Source organism: Dryas octopetala, chromosome 3 (assembly GCF_963921425.1).
Source record: "Dryas octopetala chromosome 3, drDryOcto1.1, whole genome shotgun sequence".
Classification (NCBI taxonomy): domain Eukaryota; kingdom Viridiplantae; phylum Streptophyta; class Magnoliopsida; order Rosales; family Rosaceae; genus Dryas; species Dryas octopetala.
In genome coordinates, this window is record NC_141368.1 from 6,129,130 (window position 1) to 6,150,210 (window position 21,081).

Consider the following 21,081-nt stretch of genomic DNA (forward strand, 5'->3'; position numbering starts at 1 on the left):
AATGTAAAAGAAAATTGTTAAATTTTGACATTTACATTGCATGTGTTCCCACAGTACTGACTTTAAATATAGCTCTGAAACAGTAACCATCCAGCCAAACCAACTAGTACTAGACCTCATAAATTGAAAAAGCTTAATGGGGAAGACTTGAAACTGGATGCCTTAACCTACTCAATTAAAGGGTGAGCTAAATGTCAGAAGGTCCCCAAGGCACCCCAAATAAATTTTGGACTGTATAATTAGACAGATAGATGCATACAGCTTACGCACAATTTGCTCAACACCCAACCTAATTTTTTCATGGACCCATCAAATTTCTACAACAAAAAAAGAAACTCTGAAAACCCATTGCTCCACGTGTCACTCACTGTCCAATCAAGAGCCTCCACGTGTCCTACTGGCTTCTGCTGATGGAAAAGGAGACGTATGGACATGGGATTAGGCGTTGTAGGTCACCTCTCTCTCACCTCCCTTCAAATACTGTGAAAAATTAATAGACAGAAAACAAAACAAAACACCAAAAAACCTAACAGTAAACCCACACGAACACACCATCAGGACCTCCCCTCATCACCATTTAGTTAAATTTCTATATATTGAAAAACCCAAAGCCACAAGTCCACAACACAATAAAGGAAGAGCCAAACCACCACGTACTACGCTTAAGGCTTTGAGATCAGTAGATGAGAGTTTCAGAGTTTCAGAGACAGAGAGACTGAGAGACTGAGAGAGAGTCCACAACTCCACACCACCCCACTTGCCTCTTGAAAAGTGCTTCTAACACGCATGCCTCTTCCTGCTTCCCAAAAAAGCAGGGCCTTGTAAACGCATTTTGGGAGAATTTTAGCCCATCCCAAACACGCCGTTAACAACTTTCAGTCTTTTTCACTAGACACTCTATAAATACATCGAGCACTTGGCAGACACAAGTATGTCTCGCATCGTCGCGGAGAATCAGATATCGCCGTTTTTCCACACCATGGAACTCAACGACTATCCACGCGCCTCCCACGGCGCGTCGCCTTCGCTCGGACAGTTGCTGAAACACGTCGGAGACGTGAGGAAGGAGGCCACCGGAGACGGCGGCGAGACTCCGGTGCACCAGGTGCTCGACCTCAGCGACTCCAGCCTCGAGCCTCGATCTCTGCCGTTCGTACTCTCGTTTACCAATCTTACCTACAGCGTCAAGGTCCGCCGGAAGATGAGCTTTGCAGCGATGTTCTCGGGGAGGAGGAATCGGCTTGAAGCGGCGAAGGCGACCGAGTCGGAGCCGGTCGGCGGAGAGAGCCTGTTTACGAGGACGAAGACGCTTCTGAACGACATCTCCGGCGAAGCTCGCGAGGGCGAGATACTGGCGGTGCTCGGCGCGAGCGGGTCGGGGAAGTCGACGCTGATCGACGCGCTGGCAAATCGGATCGCCAAGGGGAGCTTGAAAGGAAGAGTGAGTTTGAACGGCGAGGTGTTGGAGTCGAAGCTTCTGAAGGTGATTTCGGCTTACGTCATGCAGGACGATCTCTTGTTCCCGATGCTCACAGTCGAAGAGACGCTCATGTTCGCCGCCGAGTTCCGCCTCCCTCGCGCGCTGTCGAAATCCAAGAAGCAAATGCGAGTCCAAGCCCTAATCGACCAACTCGGCCTCCGAAACGCGGCGAAGACGATCATCGGCGACGAAGGGCACCGCGGCGTCTCAGGCGGCGAGCGACGGCGTGTCTCCATCGGCATCGATATCATTCATGATCCAATTATTCTGTTCCTGGACGAGCCGACTTCCGGTCTCGACTCGACCAGCGCTTTCATGGTGGTGAAGGTGCTCCAGAGAATCGCTCAGAGCGGAAGCATTGTGGTTTTGTCCGTACACCAGCCGAGCTATCGGATCCTCGGTCTGCTCGACCGCTTGCTCTTCTTGTCCCGCGGACAGACGGTTTACAGCGGGTCCCCTGCGAATTTGCCTGGGTATTTCGCGGAGTTCGGGCACCCGATACCCGAATCCGATAACCGGACCGAGTTCGCACTGGACCTGATTCGAGAACTGGAAGGGTCAGCCGGCGGAACCAGGAGCCTGGTGGAGTTCAACAAGTCATGGCAGAGCATGAAACACACAGTAAGCAGAAGCTCCGACCCCGACCCCGAACGACACGGCGTTTCGCTCCAGGAAGCAATAAGCGCGAGCATTTCGAGAGGGAAACTAGTCTCCGGCGCGACGAACAACGACCCGAGCCCGACCTCCACGGTGCCGAGATTCGCGAACCCATTCTGGATGGAAATGGCGGTGCTCTCGAAGCGTTCGATGAAAAACGCTCGAAGAATGCCCGAACTGTTCGGCATTCGATTGGGGGCAGTAATGGTGACTGGGTTCATCTTGGCCACCATGTTTTGGCAGCTTGACAATTCCCCAAAAGGAGTCCAAGAGCGATTAGGGTTCATCGCCTTCGCCATGTCCACCACCTTCTACACCTGCGCCGACGCCCTCCCCGTGTTCCTCCAAGAACGCTACATCTTCATGCGCGAAACCGCCTACAACGCCTACCGCCGCTCCTCCTACGTCCTCTCCCACTCCCTCGTGGCCTTGCCATCCCTAGTCTTCCTCTCATCCGCCTTCGCCGCCACCACATTCTGGGCCGTGGGCCTGGACGGCGGCTTTTCCGGCTTCTTGTTCTACTTCCTCATCATCCTCGCCGCCTTCTGGGCCGGCAGCTCATTCGTCACCTTCCTCTCCGGTGTCGTCCCACACGTCATGCTCGGCTACACCATTGTTGTTGCAATCTTGGCCTACTTCCTTCTCTTCAGCGGCTTCTTCATCAACCGGGACCGAATCCCGGACTACTGGATTTGGTTCCACTACATGTCCCTCGTCAAGTACCCATTCGAGGCCGTTTTGCAGAACGAGTTCCAGGACCCCACCAAGTGCTTCGTCCGTGGGGTCCAGATCTTCGACAACACCCCGCTCGGGATGGTCCCCACCGCCATGAAACTCAAGCTTCTGGACAGCATGAGCGACACCTTGGGGATGAAGATCACCAAGTCCACATGCTTGACCACCGGCTCCGATATTTTGAGCCAGCAGGGCGTGACGGACTTAAGCAAGTGGAATTGCTTGTGGATCACGGTAGCTTGGGGTTTCCTGTTCAGGATTCTCTTCTACTTTTCCTTGTTGCTTGGGAGCAAGAACAAGAGGAGCTGAACAACAAAATATGTCATGCAAGCTAGCTCGCTCTACGATCGAGCTGTGAACTTCTTCGATCTCTGGATTTTAATTGTTTTGCTTTCAAATTTGCTTCTTGTCGATTATAAATATTTCTTATTTGGAGGGGTTTTGTTGGTGCAGATACAACTGTTACATATAATACTCAGCAAGAATTACAATAATCTTTTGTTAATTCCGACATATATATAAAGCTTACCTATTCTGTTATCAATGAATTATCATCTTCAATTCCAATTCCAATTACCTATTCTGTTTAGACATGTATATGTAGTTGATTTTGTAAGAAAGGGTGCGTCGCATCAATTCATTTTCCTATACGTAAATGTTCAACAAGTACGATATCCACAATTTATATAATGGCTCTTAATTTAGGATGTTCAATCTTGAATTGGTGAAACCATCTTTCATAGTTAGAATCTCACTTCCAAGCAGAGTTGTAATTGTCCTTTTGCTTAATAATATCATCCTTGCTTCGGCGATCAAAAAAATAAATAAATTTGATATATACTTGAATAATTGACCCTTCTAAAAAGAATTGTCAACTTCTCCCCTCACCAGGTTAATTGGTTCACCCACTATATTGAGCACATCTCCTTCTTGACCTGTTCTATTTGCTTCACACTAATTGAATGTGTTTAGCTATATTATATAGTTTGGGAACTTTGGGTCAAGTAATTCTACTAATTAATTAAGTTATACATGCATGTTGAGATATTATCATGTGCCTATTTTCTTAGGAAAAAAAAAATTTAAAACTTTTGTACAGCTCAACAGTCCTTCCCCTTCCCTCAAAATTAAACCTACTGTAAGGTACTGGCCTATAACATCATCTCATCATCACCACTTTTGATGTTCGAACAGACCTATAAAAATGGAGTTAATATATAGTTAATGGAATTTTGCTCTGGCTTGCCAATTTTAGAAATCTACCGTCAAAAATTATCTTACACAACTTTAAAGTGCGACGTAATTGACTACCAAAAAGCATAAGTAGCGAGTTAATTTAATTAATTTTCTGTAAAATCTTTGCTAGATTTTTGAAACAACTGGAGGGAAATAAAGATCCGATGATGCATTATTGCAAGTTTACTTTGGTCTCTCTGCTGATCGATGACTTGTCTACTTTTATTATTTTATATATTAATTAATTAATATGGTTTCTGCATGGTAGCTTGTTTAATTAATTGCGCTACCTTGACACATGACCTTCATGAGAGGGAAATATGAGGCAATGGGTTGTGTATGGCTAATTGGCTATGGCCTCCCCTTTTTCTTGTCCTCTTCATCATTATATCGATCCCTTTAATTGGAGGGTCTAATTTGGTATTGGGCACTAAGACACTTCAACAAAAACGGCAATACCATTAAATCATATTAATACTTCAGCAGACCCACCTCATATATGCCTGAAAGAGATCGAACCAGGGCCATATATTATGGATCGAAACCTTTATTTATACATATAGGAGAAGCTTATTAGGTGACATCCCTTTTGATAAGAAGTAAAACGGATCGCACTGTTGGGTCATCTCGTAAAGTGATTTGAACTATCTAATTTTTAGATATATGTTTATTAAACAATTATTTCTGTAACCAATCAGCAAAATAAAAAATTGTAACATTGTTATACTATATTAGTTAACAAGAAGTACTTACTAATGTGTGTACTTTGTGTATTTATCTCTCTTTTTATGCGACAACTTAATTTAGTTACCAAAAGTTTTACTCATGAAAGCCTGAAAGGGTACGTTGATCTCTTGTACCTAGGTTGGATATTGATGAAGTACTACTGCCCTCAAGTACTGTATATATGATATGGACTATGGAGAGAGGGGCCGGAGTGAGAAAATATCTAGAGTAGGAATTAAATGGCATGCCAAATATTATACATTTTAATTAAGTTTCAGAATTTATTGTCTTTTTCCAGAGTACCCATTTCATTCAGTCGGTAGGTTTGGGGATTGAGTGCTCCAATTAAGAGTGCAGACAGGGAGTGCTTGCAAATTGTGAAACTTTCCTATATATACTTTATTGTTTTTCTGGCCCTCCATTAACTCACGTATCAATATAATTCATTATGATATTAAAAATTTGTGAAACGTACATTACTGGAGTTGTAGCAGCTAGCTAGGTTAATATAAGTTTTAAATAGCTTACTTCTGATCAGGACTTAGAAGAGAAAGACATCCAACATTGATTTATAATTGATTCAACAAGTTACAAACACATGCATGTTGCCGATTAGACTTAGAAGAGAAAGACAGTCAACATTGATTTATTGATTCAACAAGTTACAAGCACATGTTGCTGTTGTCCTGTCCAAATCGCTAATTAATTCTTTCCTTTCGACAAATTAACTAATTAATAATTTGTAGCACTAGCTAGTTGATTCATGATGTACTTTGCTGATAAGTATTGAATACTCTTTCTATGAAGTTATCCCTTTCAATAATCCCCACAAAAAAGGTGGGATGAGTGAGGATAACTTTTTTCTTATGACAATTTCGTCTTCTTTCTTAAATACACATAAATTTGTGATGTTTTAATAAGCTGTGTAATATTTTAGTTGTTACACAGTACCTAAATCTTGAATACTGAGAACCCTAGCCTGCTGGTTTGAGAGTCAGCCGCCACCTCCTCCCCTCTCCTTCCCCCTCCCGCTCCTCTCCCCCCTCCCACTTCCCTCTCCCTCCCCTCGCCACCCCCTCCCCCTTCCCCTGTTGTCCCCCTCCCCTCCCCTCCCCTCCACCTTTCCGCATAGCCTCCCCTCTCCCTTGCAGCATTGCTTCTCCCTTCCCCGCCGTCCCTTTCCCACTCCCCTCACAGCACCACCTCCCCCCTCCCCCCTGCCATCCCCCCTGACCTCCCCCCGTTACAAGCCCCACAACAAGCCCGACCCACCCCCTCCTCCACACCCAGCCACACCCACCTCCCTCTGTTCTCACTCAAAATTTTCCCACTTCTCTCTTTTTGAGAGCAGCTTTACCCTTTCTTGTGGTGACTTTTCAATTTTATTGTTGTTTTGTTCCCCCTCTAGCTTGTGGTGGTTAGATTGGAGCTTAGTCACTCCAAGTTTTCCCTATTCTCTCTTTTTGAGACTAGATTCACCCTCTTTTGTGGTGACCCTTCAATTTTATTATGTGTTTGCTCTACCCTTTTGTGGTGGTTTGTTTGGAGCTGGATGCTCAGATTAGGAGGTTTCCCCTCTATTTTTCCTTTGTCTCCACCCCTTGTCACTAAGTGCTGGGTAGTCGCTACTTCCACTGGTCCTTACCTCCCGATCTGTCATTTTTGTTGAATATTCGGTGATGATGGTTGGATCGTGGCAAAAGCAATTTTTTCGCGAATTTATTGGAAGATGTGTGCTTCGGCTAGGGTGTTAGTACCCTCATCTTCTTTGGTTACTTCGGTGCCTCACTGGCTCCTCTTGGTGGTTGTAGTTTCTTCTCGACGCCGTTGTGATGAGATGTTGGAGCTTTTGTGGGCTTATCTGATGCTTCCCACCCCACGGTGGCCTTTTCTTCCAATTCTGGGCGGCGTGGCATCCACCCCTTCAGCCTAGGATTAGAACTTTTATTTTGTTGGGTCTATTTGATTGGGCTTTATTTAGTCTGCTTGTTTAGGCTTTTGTTAATTTTTATTGTGCGCCTTTGAGCTGATTTATATTTTAAATGCCTTTTGGGCTGATTTAATGCATTGTTGCTTCGACCAAAAAAAAAAATATATATATATATATATACATAAATCTAGTCATTTTAGTTTATACAGACTAATCTTATACATCAAATGAGGCGTTAATGAATATAAATAAAGAGGCAATACTTTATATAGAATTGATTGTCAATACTCAACGGTTGATAGCTGTATATTTATTATGTTTCATTTTAACGACTTAATTGCTTGTTTGGTATATGTTAAGAGTGTGAAAGCTAGATGTTACGTTCATCATTCTTCTTGTTTGAGTACAGTACGTAGGACACGTGTGCTTTTGCTTCAATCAATAATCTTGAATGCATATCAATTAATTAATTAATGCTGCTTACATTGATTAAGTACTACGAAATATACACTTACCAGATCGAATGCAATGCAATATGATCAGTTACCGCTCTTAATCGTTATTAAGAGAGACGAATCGATCCATGTGAAGTTATTAACTATTTGCTTGTTTTAATTTTGAACTCATAAATTAATGGTTAGTTCTTAAGGGAAAAGTATTGCATGTATGCATGCCCTCCAAATCTGAAGGTTACATCGTACGTACCACTGTACCCAGACAAAACAATGTGAGCCACTGAGACCTAGTCAATGTTTTCAATGTAGTCAGGTTTCACTATCACATTAATTAGCACATGCTGGCTCTTGCATGCATGGTGGTGACTGGTGAGTGACGAATATGCCCCCAAACCCATGCAATTAAGGAAATGCATGGTGGTAACGTACCTAACACTCAAACTTCACATATAATTGGTTGGGTTCACATTATTTTTCCACACATCCTAACAATATTAGTAAGTACTTTGCTAGTGGTCAAGAATCTATATGCATGGTAAGCTTGCTAGCTGGCTAAGACCTACAAGGGTTTCTTAACTGACTAAGATTAGTCACCCCCGGCCATATTTAGACTTAAAAAAAGGTAAATACATGCCTCTATATATGTGTTACTAAAACAATAGGCCAATTAACTCTCTAGCTAACTATTATATGAGTCGGTTTAATTTCTTGATTTGGATAACCTAATTGCATTTGGCCATTTGCAGCAACAACTATATTAATTTATACATAAGCCAACTGATCAGAATGGATGGTTAATCACTTAATGCCAATTATATGCATATAAACATGAGCCTTTTCCCAGAAGACAGCCCAATCCACATGTGATGGGAGCCCCATCATTATTGGGTTAGCAACCGGCCCAATCACAAGACCCATTTCACTCTGTCAAGACAGAACCCAAAACTAAGCCCAAATGCTTCCCGCCACTAATCAAACACACTGCATGTGGAAAATACGAAAAAGAAAAAGAAAATCTAAGAAATTTAATAGGTCAGAAATTAAAGATCTATTTTGTAATATTTTTTTAATAAAGGAGAAAGGAGGAGCAAAATTATAGACCTTATCTAAACAAAAACAGTGAGACTGTGAGAGAGACAGAGAGAGCTGCAGAAAATGGCGACCACACCACCATCGTCGACTCTGCAACTCCCAAACCCATTCCCACTCGCGTCCTCATCAACCAAACCCCACTCGCCCAAACCCCGTATTTCCTTCACCACCCGAGCCACCACCGACCCGGAAACTCCCCCATCGGAGCCCACCTCCGAATCCGGGTCCGACCCGGATGACTTCGAGAACCGGCTGGGCAAGGTCCGACTCCGCTACCGCAGCGGCACGGGTAAGAAAGCGGAGCTCCGAAAGACCCGGAAGTCCAAAGCATCCAGCTCGTCCGGGTCGAACCTGTACCTCCCGCCGGTGCCGCTGAAGGAGCCTGTGTCGGGCGGGTTGAAGGTGGATTTCGGGTTCAGTCCGTACAGCGAGAGAGTAAACGGGCGAATCGCGATTCTGGGGTTGACGGCGTTGGTGCTGGTGGAGCTGGCGACGGGGAAGAGCGTGTTGAAGTACCATTCGCCGTCGGTTGTGCTCATTCAGGTTTATTTTGTTGCGGCGGTTGCAGCTTTGTATATTAAGTATGAGAAAGAGAGGGTTAGTGTGTGGCCTCAGACCCAAGCTCAGGCTGAGTCTAAAGAATGAATTTTCATTAATTAATTAATCTTATGTGATTGATTACTGAATTTGAACAACTCTACTTGTACACCTTTGTTGAGGATTAGCATGTAAGAAAATTGTTATTCTCATAATGAATTATGATTAGCTGCCCATCATGCAATTCAATATTCGAATACAAGTAAGGGTTAGAATTAAAATGGGTTCTTCATTCTTCAATTTCCTTTCCCTCTAATGTAACAAAGAAAAAGAACAGAGTTACACTAATAAACAAGTCATGACGCAAGCATACAATTGTTACAATAAAACCTGCCTAAAAGAAGCAGTGCATTGCAATTTAAATGAGGTTTTAGCACTAGTTACCCACTCTGAGCTTTGCCATGAAAACAAAAACACAAATATACTTAAGCATTGGTTAATCGAAGATAACCCAAGAATAATAGAAGATACAAGATACAAGAAGAAAAATTTTAAATTTTCTTATTCTTCTTCCTCTTAAGTGTATATTTACCATGTTCTATCCTCACCCAAAAAATGAATGGATTACTAGACTACTGGCACAATAAGCCCCCACCACAACATATTCCAGGCAAAGCATTTTCAAGGGAATTCGGATTCTTTTTCATTTGCATATGCCAATTACACATCAGTGACATCTATTCTCTCTAATGTTACAAGGGGGCAGCAACCCCCGAATGCCCGATCAGTTTATGAAGTGGCCCACTACTTTGTTGCGCATTAGATTGTGAAGGCAGCATCATCTTCCACTGCTCTCAAATAAAATTGGATACAAACAAATTTGCTATAACGGTGTCCGTGTAAAAAAATCATTAACAGCAAGATTAGCATCTCCATGGGCGACAGCATCGGATTCTGGCATGTAAAGACTTGAAGATGTCGGCTGCACATCAAACATACCCATATGGTCAAACTACTGAAATTGTCACACAAGTACACATGCAACCTCTAATGCTCCATATAGTTTCAAGCATATATCAATGTCTTAGCATATTTAATCTCAAATCCATAAAACATATTTAGCACTAGGAATATCTATATCCATGTGAACAAAAATGGTGCAATCGAAGCATACCTTTGTATCAACCTGCATTTCTCCATTGTTATCTGCAATAAGGCATGCACCATGCACTTTCAACCATTCAATGCATTCTTCCAATCCCTCTGAATCCTTCTCCTCACTTCCCTCAATTGTGGGTGCAATGGTGTTAAATCCCAGGATTTGAGCAACGTATGTAACAGGTATTGTGGGTCGATATGATCGACACATGCAGCTCACTGCCTTGTACCGCATCTTTTCAACATAAAGATCTGCATAAAAGTAAAAAATATTATGAACTTATCCCTTCTTTGATAATTTTATATATCTTAAAAAGAAAATAATTCCAAATGAGATGCCCACCCATTAGGCAGGTGCTCAAGTTAGGAGCTGTCTTGTAGAGCCTGAAGAACATAACATAATTTCCTGAAGTCACAGCTGCACGAACTGCAAGAGCATGTTTAACAGCTTCATCCCTTTTTGCTTCATCTGACAAGCTAAATTCAACAAATTGACTTTGCACATTATAATTCAAGGTCATCTTACATAGTTTGATAAACTGAAAGAGAAAATATCACTTCAACTCAGCATGGGATAACTGAAAAGTCATCCTTTCTTTTCAAGTGTTACTGACCTTGCCATTGATGATATTAGATCTCTGTTATTATTTGAGTGAAGGATAACGCAAAGTAAGTTGTATGCAGAAAACTCCAATTGACATCCCTCAATACCTTCAGCATAGAGAGATTTCAACTGTGACTGGCACTGAAACCACATGAAAGACAGTTAATTGACACTTCAGTTTATGAGAATATACATACCTTCAAGAATAGAAATTCTTCAAGATTTATTCATTTTTTTTCTAAAAAGGGTAAAAGAATTTTTAATTGTATTGGAACTATTTATCACCACAAATAAATCAAAAAACAGTTACAAAGAACATCAGTTTTGAAGACAAATTAATCAGTAAGCCCTAACCTCCCTTTGTCAAGGTAATTATTAAATTTGTTTCATTGTCATCTTCTTAGTAGTTGCTTCATGCCATTAAATGTTTATAAAATGGTTTCCAACCACAGTGAGGTCACCAACCTGATTATACTCGGGCAGGTCCCCAACTTCCAACGCTAAGCGAGCATGAGTTTCATACACCTGAACATGTGATTATGTGGAAACAATAACATAAACTGATGCGAACAGAATTCTGACAGGTTGGGGGACAACCGGACAACAGAACTCTAAAAAACTTTGGAAAAATATTAAATAAAAAATACAGTCAAGGGTGCTCAAACTTGACATGGATGGAAACGATCTAACAAAGCATATGGCATTAAAGTTAAAGAGGGTAGAAAATATATCAATGCAGATGATTCTAATTAGCTGGAACAATGCTTAGTTGAATTGATTTAAGTATTCACTGGTCAGGATAGAAAAATAGGGTAGTTGGGCGGTGCAGAAAGAGTATCAAATGTACCTTTACTGTTAGCCAATTGCGAATTCGCTGCACAGTAAGATCCTGGCGAATGGACTTCAACTGATCACATTTATATAGGTAATTCTTTTGGGAATTTTGTACCATAAGAAGAGCTTTTTCAAGAACGTCCTCCGGCCTTACCTGTCAGTAAAGATCTTTTTAATTATATCACACACGAAAACCCACCAGTTCATTTGATTTGATTCAACTCACAATGTTCATAAAAAGGATGAAATCAGGTATAGATTATTACAGTGGCAGGATCAGGTGCAGATGTGAGGCGCAAATAACGTTTCTCAATTTCCTGGCAGGTCCCCTTGACAGTAAGAGAATCCCAGTCAATGTCCTCAACAGCCCTGCTGCCACCATCTTCAAAAGTTTTGCTGAGCACCAAGGCATTAGCCCTTCTAGTATACAAGTTTCCTGCTCCAGCATTTTTCGGCTTAAAGTGATTGTTTTGTGCTCGATGTCCTTGCACTCTTTCAAAACGCTTAGAGCGACTTTCACGTCTCTTTTTTTCCTCAGGTGAATCCGCAAGGGCCATTGCTCCGGCGTAATATGCTGTTAAACTTTGTTCCTTATCACTATCACTAGATGCATCACCGTTCTCAGTAGCACTTGCACCATCCAAAAGGCGCTGCTTCTTAAATGGCTTCTGGGTTATCTTACTTGCAGTTTTCAGCTCCAGTGAAGGAAACTTTGCAATACTCATATTATTATCCTTGTTCCCAGCACTCCCCATCAATGGCTGTATATGTGAACACATATTATATAACTCTATGTTAGAATGTTTGTCAACTACCCCTTTTCTGGGATAAATTAAATTTTTAAGCAAGTATTAAGAAAAGATTATGTATATCGTCAGATACTAAAAATAAATATACAAAGTTAAGATTAAGACAATTGGTCCTTCCCACTAATAAATAAAAATTTGGGAAAGAATTCAAAGAGTGAATCCCCCTCCAAAAAAAAAGGAAAGAAATACATAATAAGTACCTTTCTTTCCTTATCATTGGCATGTACCCAAGCAGTGTATTTATTGACGGATGCTGGTTTCTCAACTGACTTCTCCTCTGGTAGAGGTTCCCATCTACTCTTGGATCGTCTACTTGGGCTTCTTTTGTACTTTGGCAATGAAGAAACAAGGTTTGAAGAATGTAAAGTGCTGCACAACAAGACGCTTAAGGATGAATGGTCTATACACTGAAATCTGAAACCATAGAACTCAAACCTTGCCACAAATGTATCATGCAAACAGACCTAACCATGACTTGTACAATTAAATGAATCAACCCACTAGGCACAGAATAGGTGATAGAACACATTAACAAACAAAACCTGACTAATTGGCTTATCATTTCATGTATTGTGGTTATCCGAAAATTCATAAACGACATATTCATATAAGAATCTTGTGTCACTAAATAAGTGTTTCAACCCTCTCCCCCCCCCCCCCCCCACCCCCCCCGGCCACCGCCACCCGAAACATTTGGTTTCTACGACCATAAGGGCCATAGTCTCTTTATAAAGGGTGTTTGTCATTTATAGCCTTATAGCATAAAGGATACGACGTTGATAAATTGTCTAATGTATATGAGAATGCAGAGTGAATTCTAAGAAGGTTATGGTAACTAGGAGAAAATCTACTAATGAAGCCCCCCAAAATGAGTGCTCATCATCTGGTTGCATACTCATAAACTGAATTACAATGAAAAATGAAGATATATTTATGCATATATACTCAGGTACAGGAGAGAAATATTGAACTTGAAATAAAAGGTTCAGCAATCCAAGAGCAAATAAGTTGACGGTGGATAGATGTATTATGTGAACAGACAAGCTGTGAGAGAGGGGGAGAGAGAGGGGTACTCTTTATTAAAAGCATCTTCATTTGGCAGTGGGAAAAGAGGCTCAGTATCCCAGTCGCTTGTGTAAAGTGTACCGTCAGCTGTTGCCTTGGTGATCATCTGAAAAAGAAAATTACAGGCCTTTATCTATCATTTGTATCCATATCCCAAAACAATGAACATATATGTACAAAGAAAAATAAATATTACATACATCATGTCCATGAAACTAAACTAGAGTTAAACATCAAGCCAGCTAAAAAAAAGAAGGGATTACAAGAGGCCATAAAAATGTACGATTTCACAGTTAGCATTGCATAACTTCAAACCCATTTAGCTTACCTCCTTCATGACAGCCTGACAAGCAGCCATTTGTGCATCATCTTTACAGCGAGCCAAAGCCCTTTCAACATAACCACGCAATGACTTAGGGAACATACCAGGCTGCAAATGACAAATTAAAAAAAAAAAAAAACAAATAAGATATCATTAGCCAGAGCATAGATCACTAAGTCATTAATTCTAGTGCAAAGCAGAAGACCTACGTTAAGTAGAGAATCAGCAGTTGCACTGGATGGCACCTTGTCAAGTGGCTTTGGCAGTGAAACACTGATGTAAGCAGGTTTTGCTGCTGCACTGGTTGTAGAGCTATCCTTGTCAATTTTTGGTAAACCAAAGGTCAAATTTGAGGTAATTCTAGGGTTTGTTGGAATCTGCAGTTTGTTTACTCTTCGTGTATCTATAGATGGAACAGTTTGTGAGGGTGATTGGTAAGTATGAGACATGTAGGGCACCTGCTGAGAAGCAGGATACTGCATGCTGGATGTTTGAGAACATGCAGTTTTCTGTGGATCTTGAAAGCTATCATAAGAAGTGTTTTGATCCAAAGGCTTTTGAAAATGTGCTTGCATAGGACTACTATGGTGAATTTGAGATTGAGAAGTAGGAGCTCCATGATTCCAGTAACCATCATGAGCACCAACTACAGCACCAGACTGGAAACCAGAAAATGACGACAATAATTTTACTAACCAAACACTATTGCAACAGTGTAATAATAAATATAGAGATTTTTTAATTGCAATCAGATCATGAACATTTGAAACAACCATTAGAAAGGAGTATAATTGATAGTAGTGCTCATGGATATAGAAATCTTTTTAGGGTGAAATAGTCGTTGATGTATAGTATTCATCATGAACATAGAGATCTTCAAAATTACAATTAAGATCAGATCAATCACATCAAATACCACAGTTTAGTGAAACAAACCAAGGATTTTTACACTTGCAGTCTGCACTTAAGTGAATAGACAAAAATTTAATGGTTGGTTCAACACTATTAAAACATTACATTTTAAGTTCTATAATATTTAGAATTTTGCAGTGTACCCGATTGACTAAAGAAGCTTTTTGAAAAGTGAAATAGAGTGAACCACCATTATTAGAATAAATAAAAAACCAAACATGTGAGGGATGGGGGATATTTAACACTGAAATGTTTACCGAGAAAAACAAAGGACAAAAACAGAAAAAGAGAACAAAGGCATTTACACATGCAATGATTCCTGTTAAGCCTATAATATCAAGTTGTTTAGCCATAAGAAAGAAATTTCACAAAATTGCATTAATGATACCTGAAATAGATTTAAAAAGTAAAAGATTCATTAAACAAAGAAGAAAAATATTAAATATCATATTCACTTTACACGTGAGTTGACACAAATTACCCCATGAACAATCTAATACTGAATTCTGAGTTAATAAAAAAAAAAAATCCAACTAGATCCTAATCCTTACTAAAACAAATTAAGCATGTATCAACACATTTATAATATATTTCAAATATTTTGAAATTGCAAAAGAATCTTAAGTATAACTACCATGTACACCAACAATAATCTTGAATGACAAGATCAATCATTAATGACGACTTTAGTAATATGAAATCTAGAATTTCAATAATTAATAGAAATAGACAATGCACCATATTAAGCAGAGCAATCATATGAGGGCATGTAACTTTTTCTAAACCCTCTGTGAAAGGAAATTCAAACCTGCACTGATGATAACTCAGCTGAACTGGATTCTGGCCTCCAAGAAGGAACGTATGGAGGTGGTGGTGGTGGTGGTGGTAGCTGGCTGTCTGAGGTTTGATACCCAGTTGTAACGCCTGGGACCGGACACCCCATATTGGGTGCACTACTAACAGACATGTTCTCAGTCCCAGGAGCACAGCTGACTTCTGTTTGATTGTAATAATCTGCCCATTGCTTATTGTAATGCTGCTGATAATTTTGTGAATTTGTATTCGCAGTAGCCGAACTATATACACCAGTAGTGTCTGGAGTATATTGTGGATATTGATGAGAGGTATAATTTGCATAATTTCCGCCATTCCAAGCAGTGTTCTGATTATTGTAACCGCTACTTGGGTAGCCTCCAGCTGTCTGATAATCAGCAGGATTGTAGTAAGTGCTTGAATAACTTGCAGACCCAGCATAAGACCCTGTATTCTGAAATGAGGAGGAAAGAGGCTGATAAGGAGCACCTGTATTTTGATATGCTCCTACGGGTTGTGTGTAGGAATGGTTGGATTGCTGCTGATAGTTGTTATTGTTATAGTAACCTGGGTATCCTGTGCTTCCATAACCATATGGATCAGCTGGATTTTGGTATGAAGCATAGCTACTGTAATCTTGCGGCGCATTTACTGTTCCCAAACTCGATGAACTACTCCCAGGTGGCTGTGCATGCTGATCGTATTGATAAGCTGAATGACAATGAACCCCATTATCTGTGGAGCTATTATGAATGGTCCATGATGAGGCTTCCAACCCAGTTGTTGAGGGAAGATATGGCGTCTGTCCTTGGCTTGCATTAATTATATGGCGATTCTAAAACACAAATAAACGCATATTGAGTTAATCGATATTAAAATTCACAAAACATTAATCAACTAAGCACACCTAACCTCTAGGAATAGAACATGGAAACATGAACTGTTTGAACTAAACCAACCCATGGGAAAACAATCATAAACTTCAAAACTTCAACAAATTTAGTTTTTCTAAAACTAAACTACCAAAAGCGGGCAATGGGTGAGGGTGCATATTAAACTAAATTTCAAACACACTCTATATGGCAACCAAAGCTGTTCACATCAAACCAAACCTCTAACACTGAAACAAAACATAAATAGGAGCTCACACAGGAGCTGGTAAGTTAGTAATCACCTCCAGCGAATTGGGGTCCACTGGAGCAATGGTCTCAGTATTACCTCCTTGGTTCATCATTTCTTTAACATCCTGCTCAATGACAAAAGCAAAATATTAATTAACCAAACAAAAAAAACAAATATCATATTACGTAAAAGCCACAAATTCAATAATAAGCAAACAAAACCCTAATTGGCAGCTAAAAAAAATCGATCCTCACCTTCAAACAAAAGCCCAGTTTCAACCTCAAAACGCAGTTTGACTTATCTAACGCAAGTTAACGGGATCGAAAGCAAACAGGGTAGAGAGCAACCCAGAAAACAGATTGAGATCAACAACAACAACAACAACGAACAAGAACAAAAAGAGAAAGAATTTCAACTAAAAAAAACCTAATATTACAGCAAAATTATGTATGAAATTTACAAAAATCAGGAAAAATATTTAAAAATTAGAGGGAAATTGGCGAGAACAGCGATAGAGATATGCGGAAGAAATTTGAGAGAGAGAGAGAAAGAGGGGAGAGGGGGGGTTCAACCGGGGGTCTGGTCTAGGTTGGGTCGTGTTTTCGTTTGCGGGTTTAGGACTTGGGAATGTTGGCGGTAGACGAAGATAATTATTTGCTAACTGTAGATTGCTCTCTTTGCGTATTTACTATTTACCCCAACTTACCCTTTAAAGGATCGTTTTGCACCGTTGTAACAAGTAAATTTGAGAATGTTCAATATTTATTCATAGTTATATTGGGAATCATATTAGTTTTAATCCTACCCGTTTATCACAAATCTAATAATTATTGTGTAAAGATTGAATATGCATGTCTTGCATAGTTGCATATATAATATACGGCTCAAAACATTTTCTTAGCGTGATGTGCGGTTCATATTGAAAGTTAAGTAAAATGAATGCAAACAGTCTTCGATATTCAAATATTTATGATAGTAAATATTTGATAAAAAGTGTGAGTGTAATATTTACTTATTGCTTGACTATCGATTAAGAAGTGTTAAGTGTATTAAATTATTATACAATTGTCTCCCAAGCAGAAATGAAGATTACGAAGATCTTTCATGGCGAAGTGCGTACTAAATGAAAGAGAGGATACGAGAGGAGACTGAGGTTGGACGATAGTCTTGAGAAAGATCCCGCTACGAATTGCTCTATGGCTGGACAGGAGAGAGGTCAGCATCGGCAAGGATAGGAAACTGACCCATATACATGCGAGGTTTGGAATCCAATAAGCAAGAAACTTTACTTAGTTTAGTAACTTGTCCATCCACGAGTCACCTTTCGTAGTGAGGGAACTCCTCTGTTTTTAGCTTGACGAGCGGCTTTAGTTTCCAGAAAACGCATAAACCTCGGGATTTTCGTAAAAGAAGAACGAGTGACAAGGGACTTAAGCGACTCGCCCTAATCAAAAAGCAGGAGAGGGGCGAATAATGGTTCTACCAATTGATAATGTTTCTACAAATAATTGAAATTCAATTTCTATAATAATGAATTTGAGAAAAAAGGAAATAATATAAAAGCTTTTTCTATTTATAATTATTTGGTTGATGACTATCTTACTAATTTTATCCTGTAATTTTACCATACACATCTTATGTATTTTTTTTTTCTTTTAACTCTTAAGACCCAATCAAGGATAGAAAAACGTTAAACTCTTATCACAAGTGTAAGGATAGATACTCTAGTAATGAACATTTACAATAAACTTGAAATCTAGACTTCTCTAATCATAGTAAAAGCATACGACCGAGTTTTTTTGCACACCCCATGTGATGTGGTGTAATGAAAGGTCCAGTAGAGAGAGTGATGTTTTGGTTTGTTGTGTCCATTGGTTGTGAATTTGTGATTTAACTTTGCTATTTTTCTTTGAAAGTTGTGTGGTAAAGATTTGCATTTACACTGTATTTGACAAAAGGGACAGACCAAGATTGAATAAGGCCCATTGATGAACAACTATTAAAGCCTAGAATGAGCCTCAAATACAAGGACCGGGCCTAGGCTCCAGACATTAATAATAATGGGCCAATGGGCCTAAGCAGATTCTCAAGGCTGAAATTAGATAAAAGAGGACCCTAGAGTGGCCCAAAATACTCAGAAACCACTGATAGTAAATAAGCCATAATGGGAGAGTGGCCTCCCTCCCAACATTATATATGAATTAAATCATAATTTGATTTTTTTTTTTAATCAAATTATTCGCATTATTTTGGTTCCATTGGAATAAGAGTTTTTTTTTGTTTCAATTATAAATAAGTTCAAATGAGAGAGTTCATCTGTTCAAACACAATATAGCCTACCTCTTAAGAAAAATCTAATCCACTTCTAAGTATCCAAATGCAATTCAATCAAACTTTCAAACACTCTATTGATTAACACTCTTGAAATTAGAGTCAAAATAAAGGAGTAGCTGACCAACAATTACATATTGTTTGAATGCTCAACTTAAACTGAACTGGATCAAAAAAGGTTAATAGTTATTTTTTTTTTTATTGAGATTTAGGGCGAGGGGGGAATCAAACTTGGATGTAGAGGAGCAAACTTTACAATCCTTCCAACTAGGCTGCCTATCAACTACGGTTAATAGTTAGTTTGGTAACAGGATCAGAAAGGTTAATGGTTAGTTTGGTAATATAATAGGAACTTAACACAAAATTAGTTGGTTATCATTATTACTTAATACAATTTAAAATATCGTAAATGTTTTTCTTTAAAAAAATCCTTTATAAACTTTACAGTTAATTAGAAGTAGGTCCAATTTTAGAGGGACATTCAGACTAAAACCATGACCCTACTGCAAAACGTCATTTCAATTTCTTTATCCTCAAATAACTTTCTAATAAAATGATGGCGGAGCTCATGTGTTTTGACCTGCTATGATAAACAAGGTTCTTTGTCATTGCAATTGTGGACATGTTATCACAATATATATATATATATATATATTAGTGGGAGAGTTTTGTTCTTGATGAAGATCTGACAAGATTCTTCGTAACCAAATGGCTTCACATGCTGCACTTGTGGCTGAAATATATTCAACCTCTGTTGTAGATAATACCACTTTCATCTGCTTCTTTGATGACCATGATACAACTTTGTTTCCCAAGAAAAATATATGGTTGGAGGTGCTCTTTCTATCATCAATTGAATCAATTGTACAAATACCTAAGTTTATATATATATGTATATTTCAATTGTACTAATATATAGGTTGGTATATATAAATATATATTGTATACATATTCGATCAGGTGCGCACCAACGAACATGCGCACCTGATCGGAACGCTCAGTTCCCGCCACTGATTGCTCGGCTATGCTGCTTCATTCCTCGAGTTGTGAGAATAAATTCTCATATTTTCACCTCATCCCCTCCTAGTGTATAAAATGAGTTTGGTGGAAGCGTTATGTTAGGATTTAGCCCAAAATTCCGGAACTAAACCATAAGATAAACATCGAAAAATCATCGATCGATTGGTACAAATGTACAATTGAAATATACCTATAATTTTTTTTTCCTTGTTTGATTATTTTTTATTTTGTGGGTTGATGCATTTTTATTAGATTTATATAATTTAAATTCTACAATTAATTTTAGGATATTATGAAAATATATATTAGGATAATATAATATGATAATATAAAACTAGGATAATATTAAGATTTAACTATCATTAATTTTAGGATAATATTACATTTTTTAAATTAAAAGCATCTTGACAATATTTTTGGACCCATTAAGGTATTAGTATAAAAACAAAAAAACAAAAAAACAATTGGACCATTCTGTGAAGCACCCTAAACTTTATAATGACAAAAGTCACAAAACAAGCCCACATCTTAAATTTCTTTCAACTCGGTTATATTTTAAGTTAAGCGTTTGAACTTACTTGAGAAGTTGATTGAATTGTATTGTTTATGAAGAGGTATACAGACTTTTTCATTTGGACTCTTATCTTAGTTTATTTATTTTGTCCGGGCCGAAGCCCAAATTTAAATTATATTTAATTATTTTCATAGTACTACGTAGGGGTGAGCGCGGTGCGGTTCGACTCACTTTTCCCCCCGAACCGTGCGCCGCGCTGGACATTAATACACGGTGCGGTTCGGTGCTTAAAACCGTGAAAGAAATAAAAAAATCAAACCAAACCAAACCATTCAAGGTGGGGTGCGGTTCTCCACCGCGGTTCTTGGCCTAATGGGCTATTCAGATTAGCACTTTTGGGCCTCACATTTATTTTTTTAAGCCTAAGCCCAATTATTTAATGATGCAAACTCATCCTAATTAACAAGTTTTGGCAACAAAAAAACAAATTTACAAGTTAATTCAATGAACTTAACCAAAAAGACTCACACATTAAACTTTGTTTAACCTGCTTAATACTTAAAACTTAAAAGTTAAAAACAAAATCAATTATACAAGTATACAACCAATGACTACAACTATAAGTTAAGAACCTGCTTAAAACAAAGTTACTAATTTACTAGTTACTACAAGTTATAAACCTTATATGGCATATACCCTATACACTTATATAGTATATAACTATATATT

General features: G+C 39.1%; 3 protein-coding genes across 4 annotated transcripts; 2 read left to right on the plus strand and 1 right to left on the minus strand.

Moving 5' to 3' along the window:
* Positions 1–530: 530 nt before the first annotated feature.
* LOC147290136 (ABC transporter G family member 6-like) lies at positions 531–3,444 on the plus strand. The gene has a single exon (XM_086238263.1). It carries the CDS (start codon positions 932–934, stop codon positions 3,179–3,181), a length of 2,250 nt encoding a protein of 749 aa, XP_086094389.1. The 5' UTR covers positions 531–931; the 3' UTR covers positions 3,182–3,444.
* Positions 3,445–8,309: 4,865 nt separating this feature from the next.
* On the plus strand, positions 8,310–9,082 carry LOC147290137 (FKBP-type peptidyl-prolyl cis-trans isomerase). The gene has a single exon (XM_086236537.1). It carries the CDS (start codon positions 8,375–8,377, stop codon positions 8,954–8,956), a length of 582 nt encoding a protein of 193 aa, XP_086092663.1. The 5' UTR covers positions 8,310–8,374; the 3' UTR covers positions 8,957–9,082.
* Positions 9,083–9,391: 309 nt separating this feature from the next.
* Positions 9,392–17,117, minus strand: SAC3A (SAC3/GANP/Nin1/mts3/eIF-3 p25 family). 2 transcript variants are annotated; one of them, XM_086236536.1, is made up of 14 exons: positions 16,742–17,117; positions 16,540–16,614; positions 15,361–16,200; positions 13,850–14,299; positions 13,647–13,748; positions 13,327–13,424; positions 12,454–12,622; positions 11,711–12,205; positions 11,458–11,598; positions 11,076–11,135; positions 10,621–10,751; positions 10,350–10,483; positions 10,023–10,258; positions 9,392–9,830 (listed from the first exon to the last, which is right to left on the minus strand). In XM_086236536.1, exons 2-14 carry the CDS (start codon positions 16,597–16,599, stop codon positions 9,732–9,734), a joined length of 3,015 nt encoding a protein of 1,004 aa, XP_086092662.1. In that variant the 5' UTR covers positions 16,600–16,614; positions 16,742–17,117; the 3' UTR covers positions 9,392–9,731. The 2 variants fall into 2 exon arrangements, with proteins under 2 accessions (XP_086092662.1, XP_086092661.1); XM_086236535.1 differs by having other exon boundaries at positions 16,540–16,611; positions 16,742–17,116.
* Positions 17,118–21,081: the final 3,964 nt, after the last annotated feature.

Coding starts and splice junctions, on each gene's coding strand:
- LOC147290137 (XM_086236537.1), top strand. CDS start 8,375: ATGGCGACCACACCACCATCGTCGACTCTGCAACTCCCAAACCCATTC.
- LOC147290136 (XM_086238263.1), top strand. CDS start 932: ATGTCTCGCATCGTCGCGGAGAATCAGATATCGCCGTTTTTCCACACC.
- SAC3A (XM_086236536.1), bottom strand. CDS start 16,599: ATGATGAACCAAGGAGGTAATACTGAGACCATTGCTCCAGTGGACCCC. Junction 11,599..11,710: donor CTGCACCTGATCCTGCCACT/GTAATAATCTAT, acceptor CTTTACTGACAG/GTAAGGCCGGAGGACGTTCT. Junction 10,752..11,075: donor ACCTGCCCGAGTATAATCAG/GTTGGTGACCTC, acceptor ATGTGGTTTCAG/TGCCAGTCACAGTTGAAATC.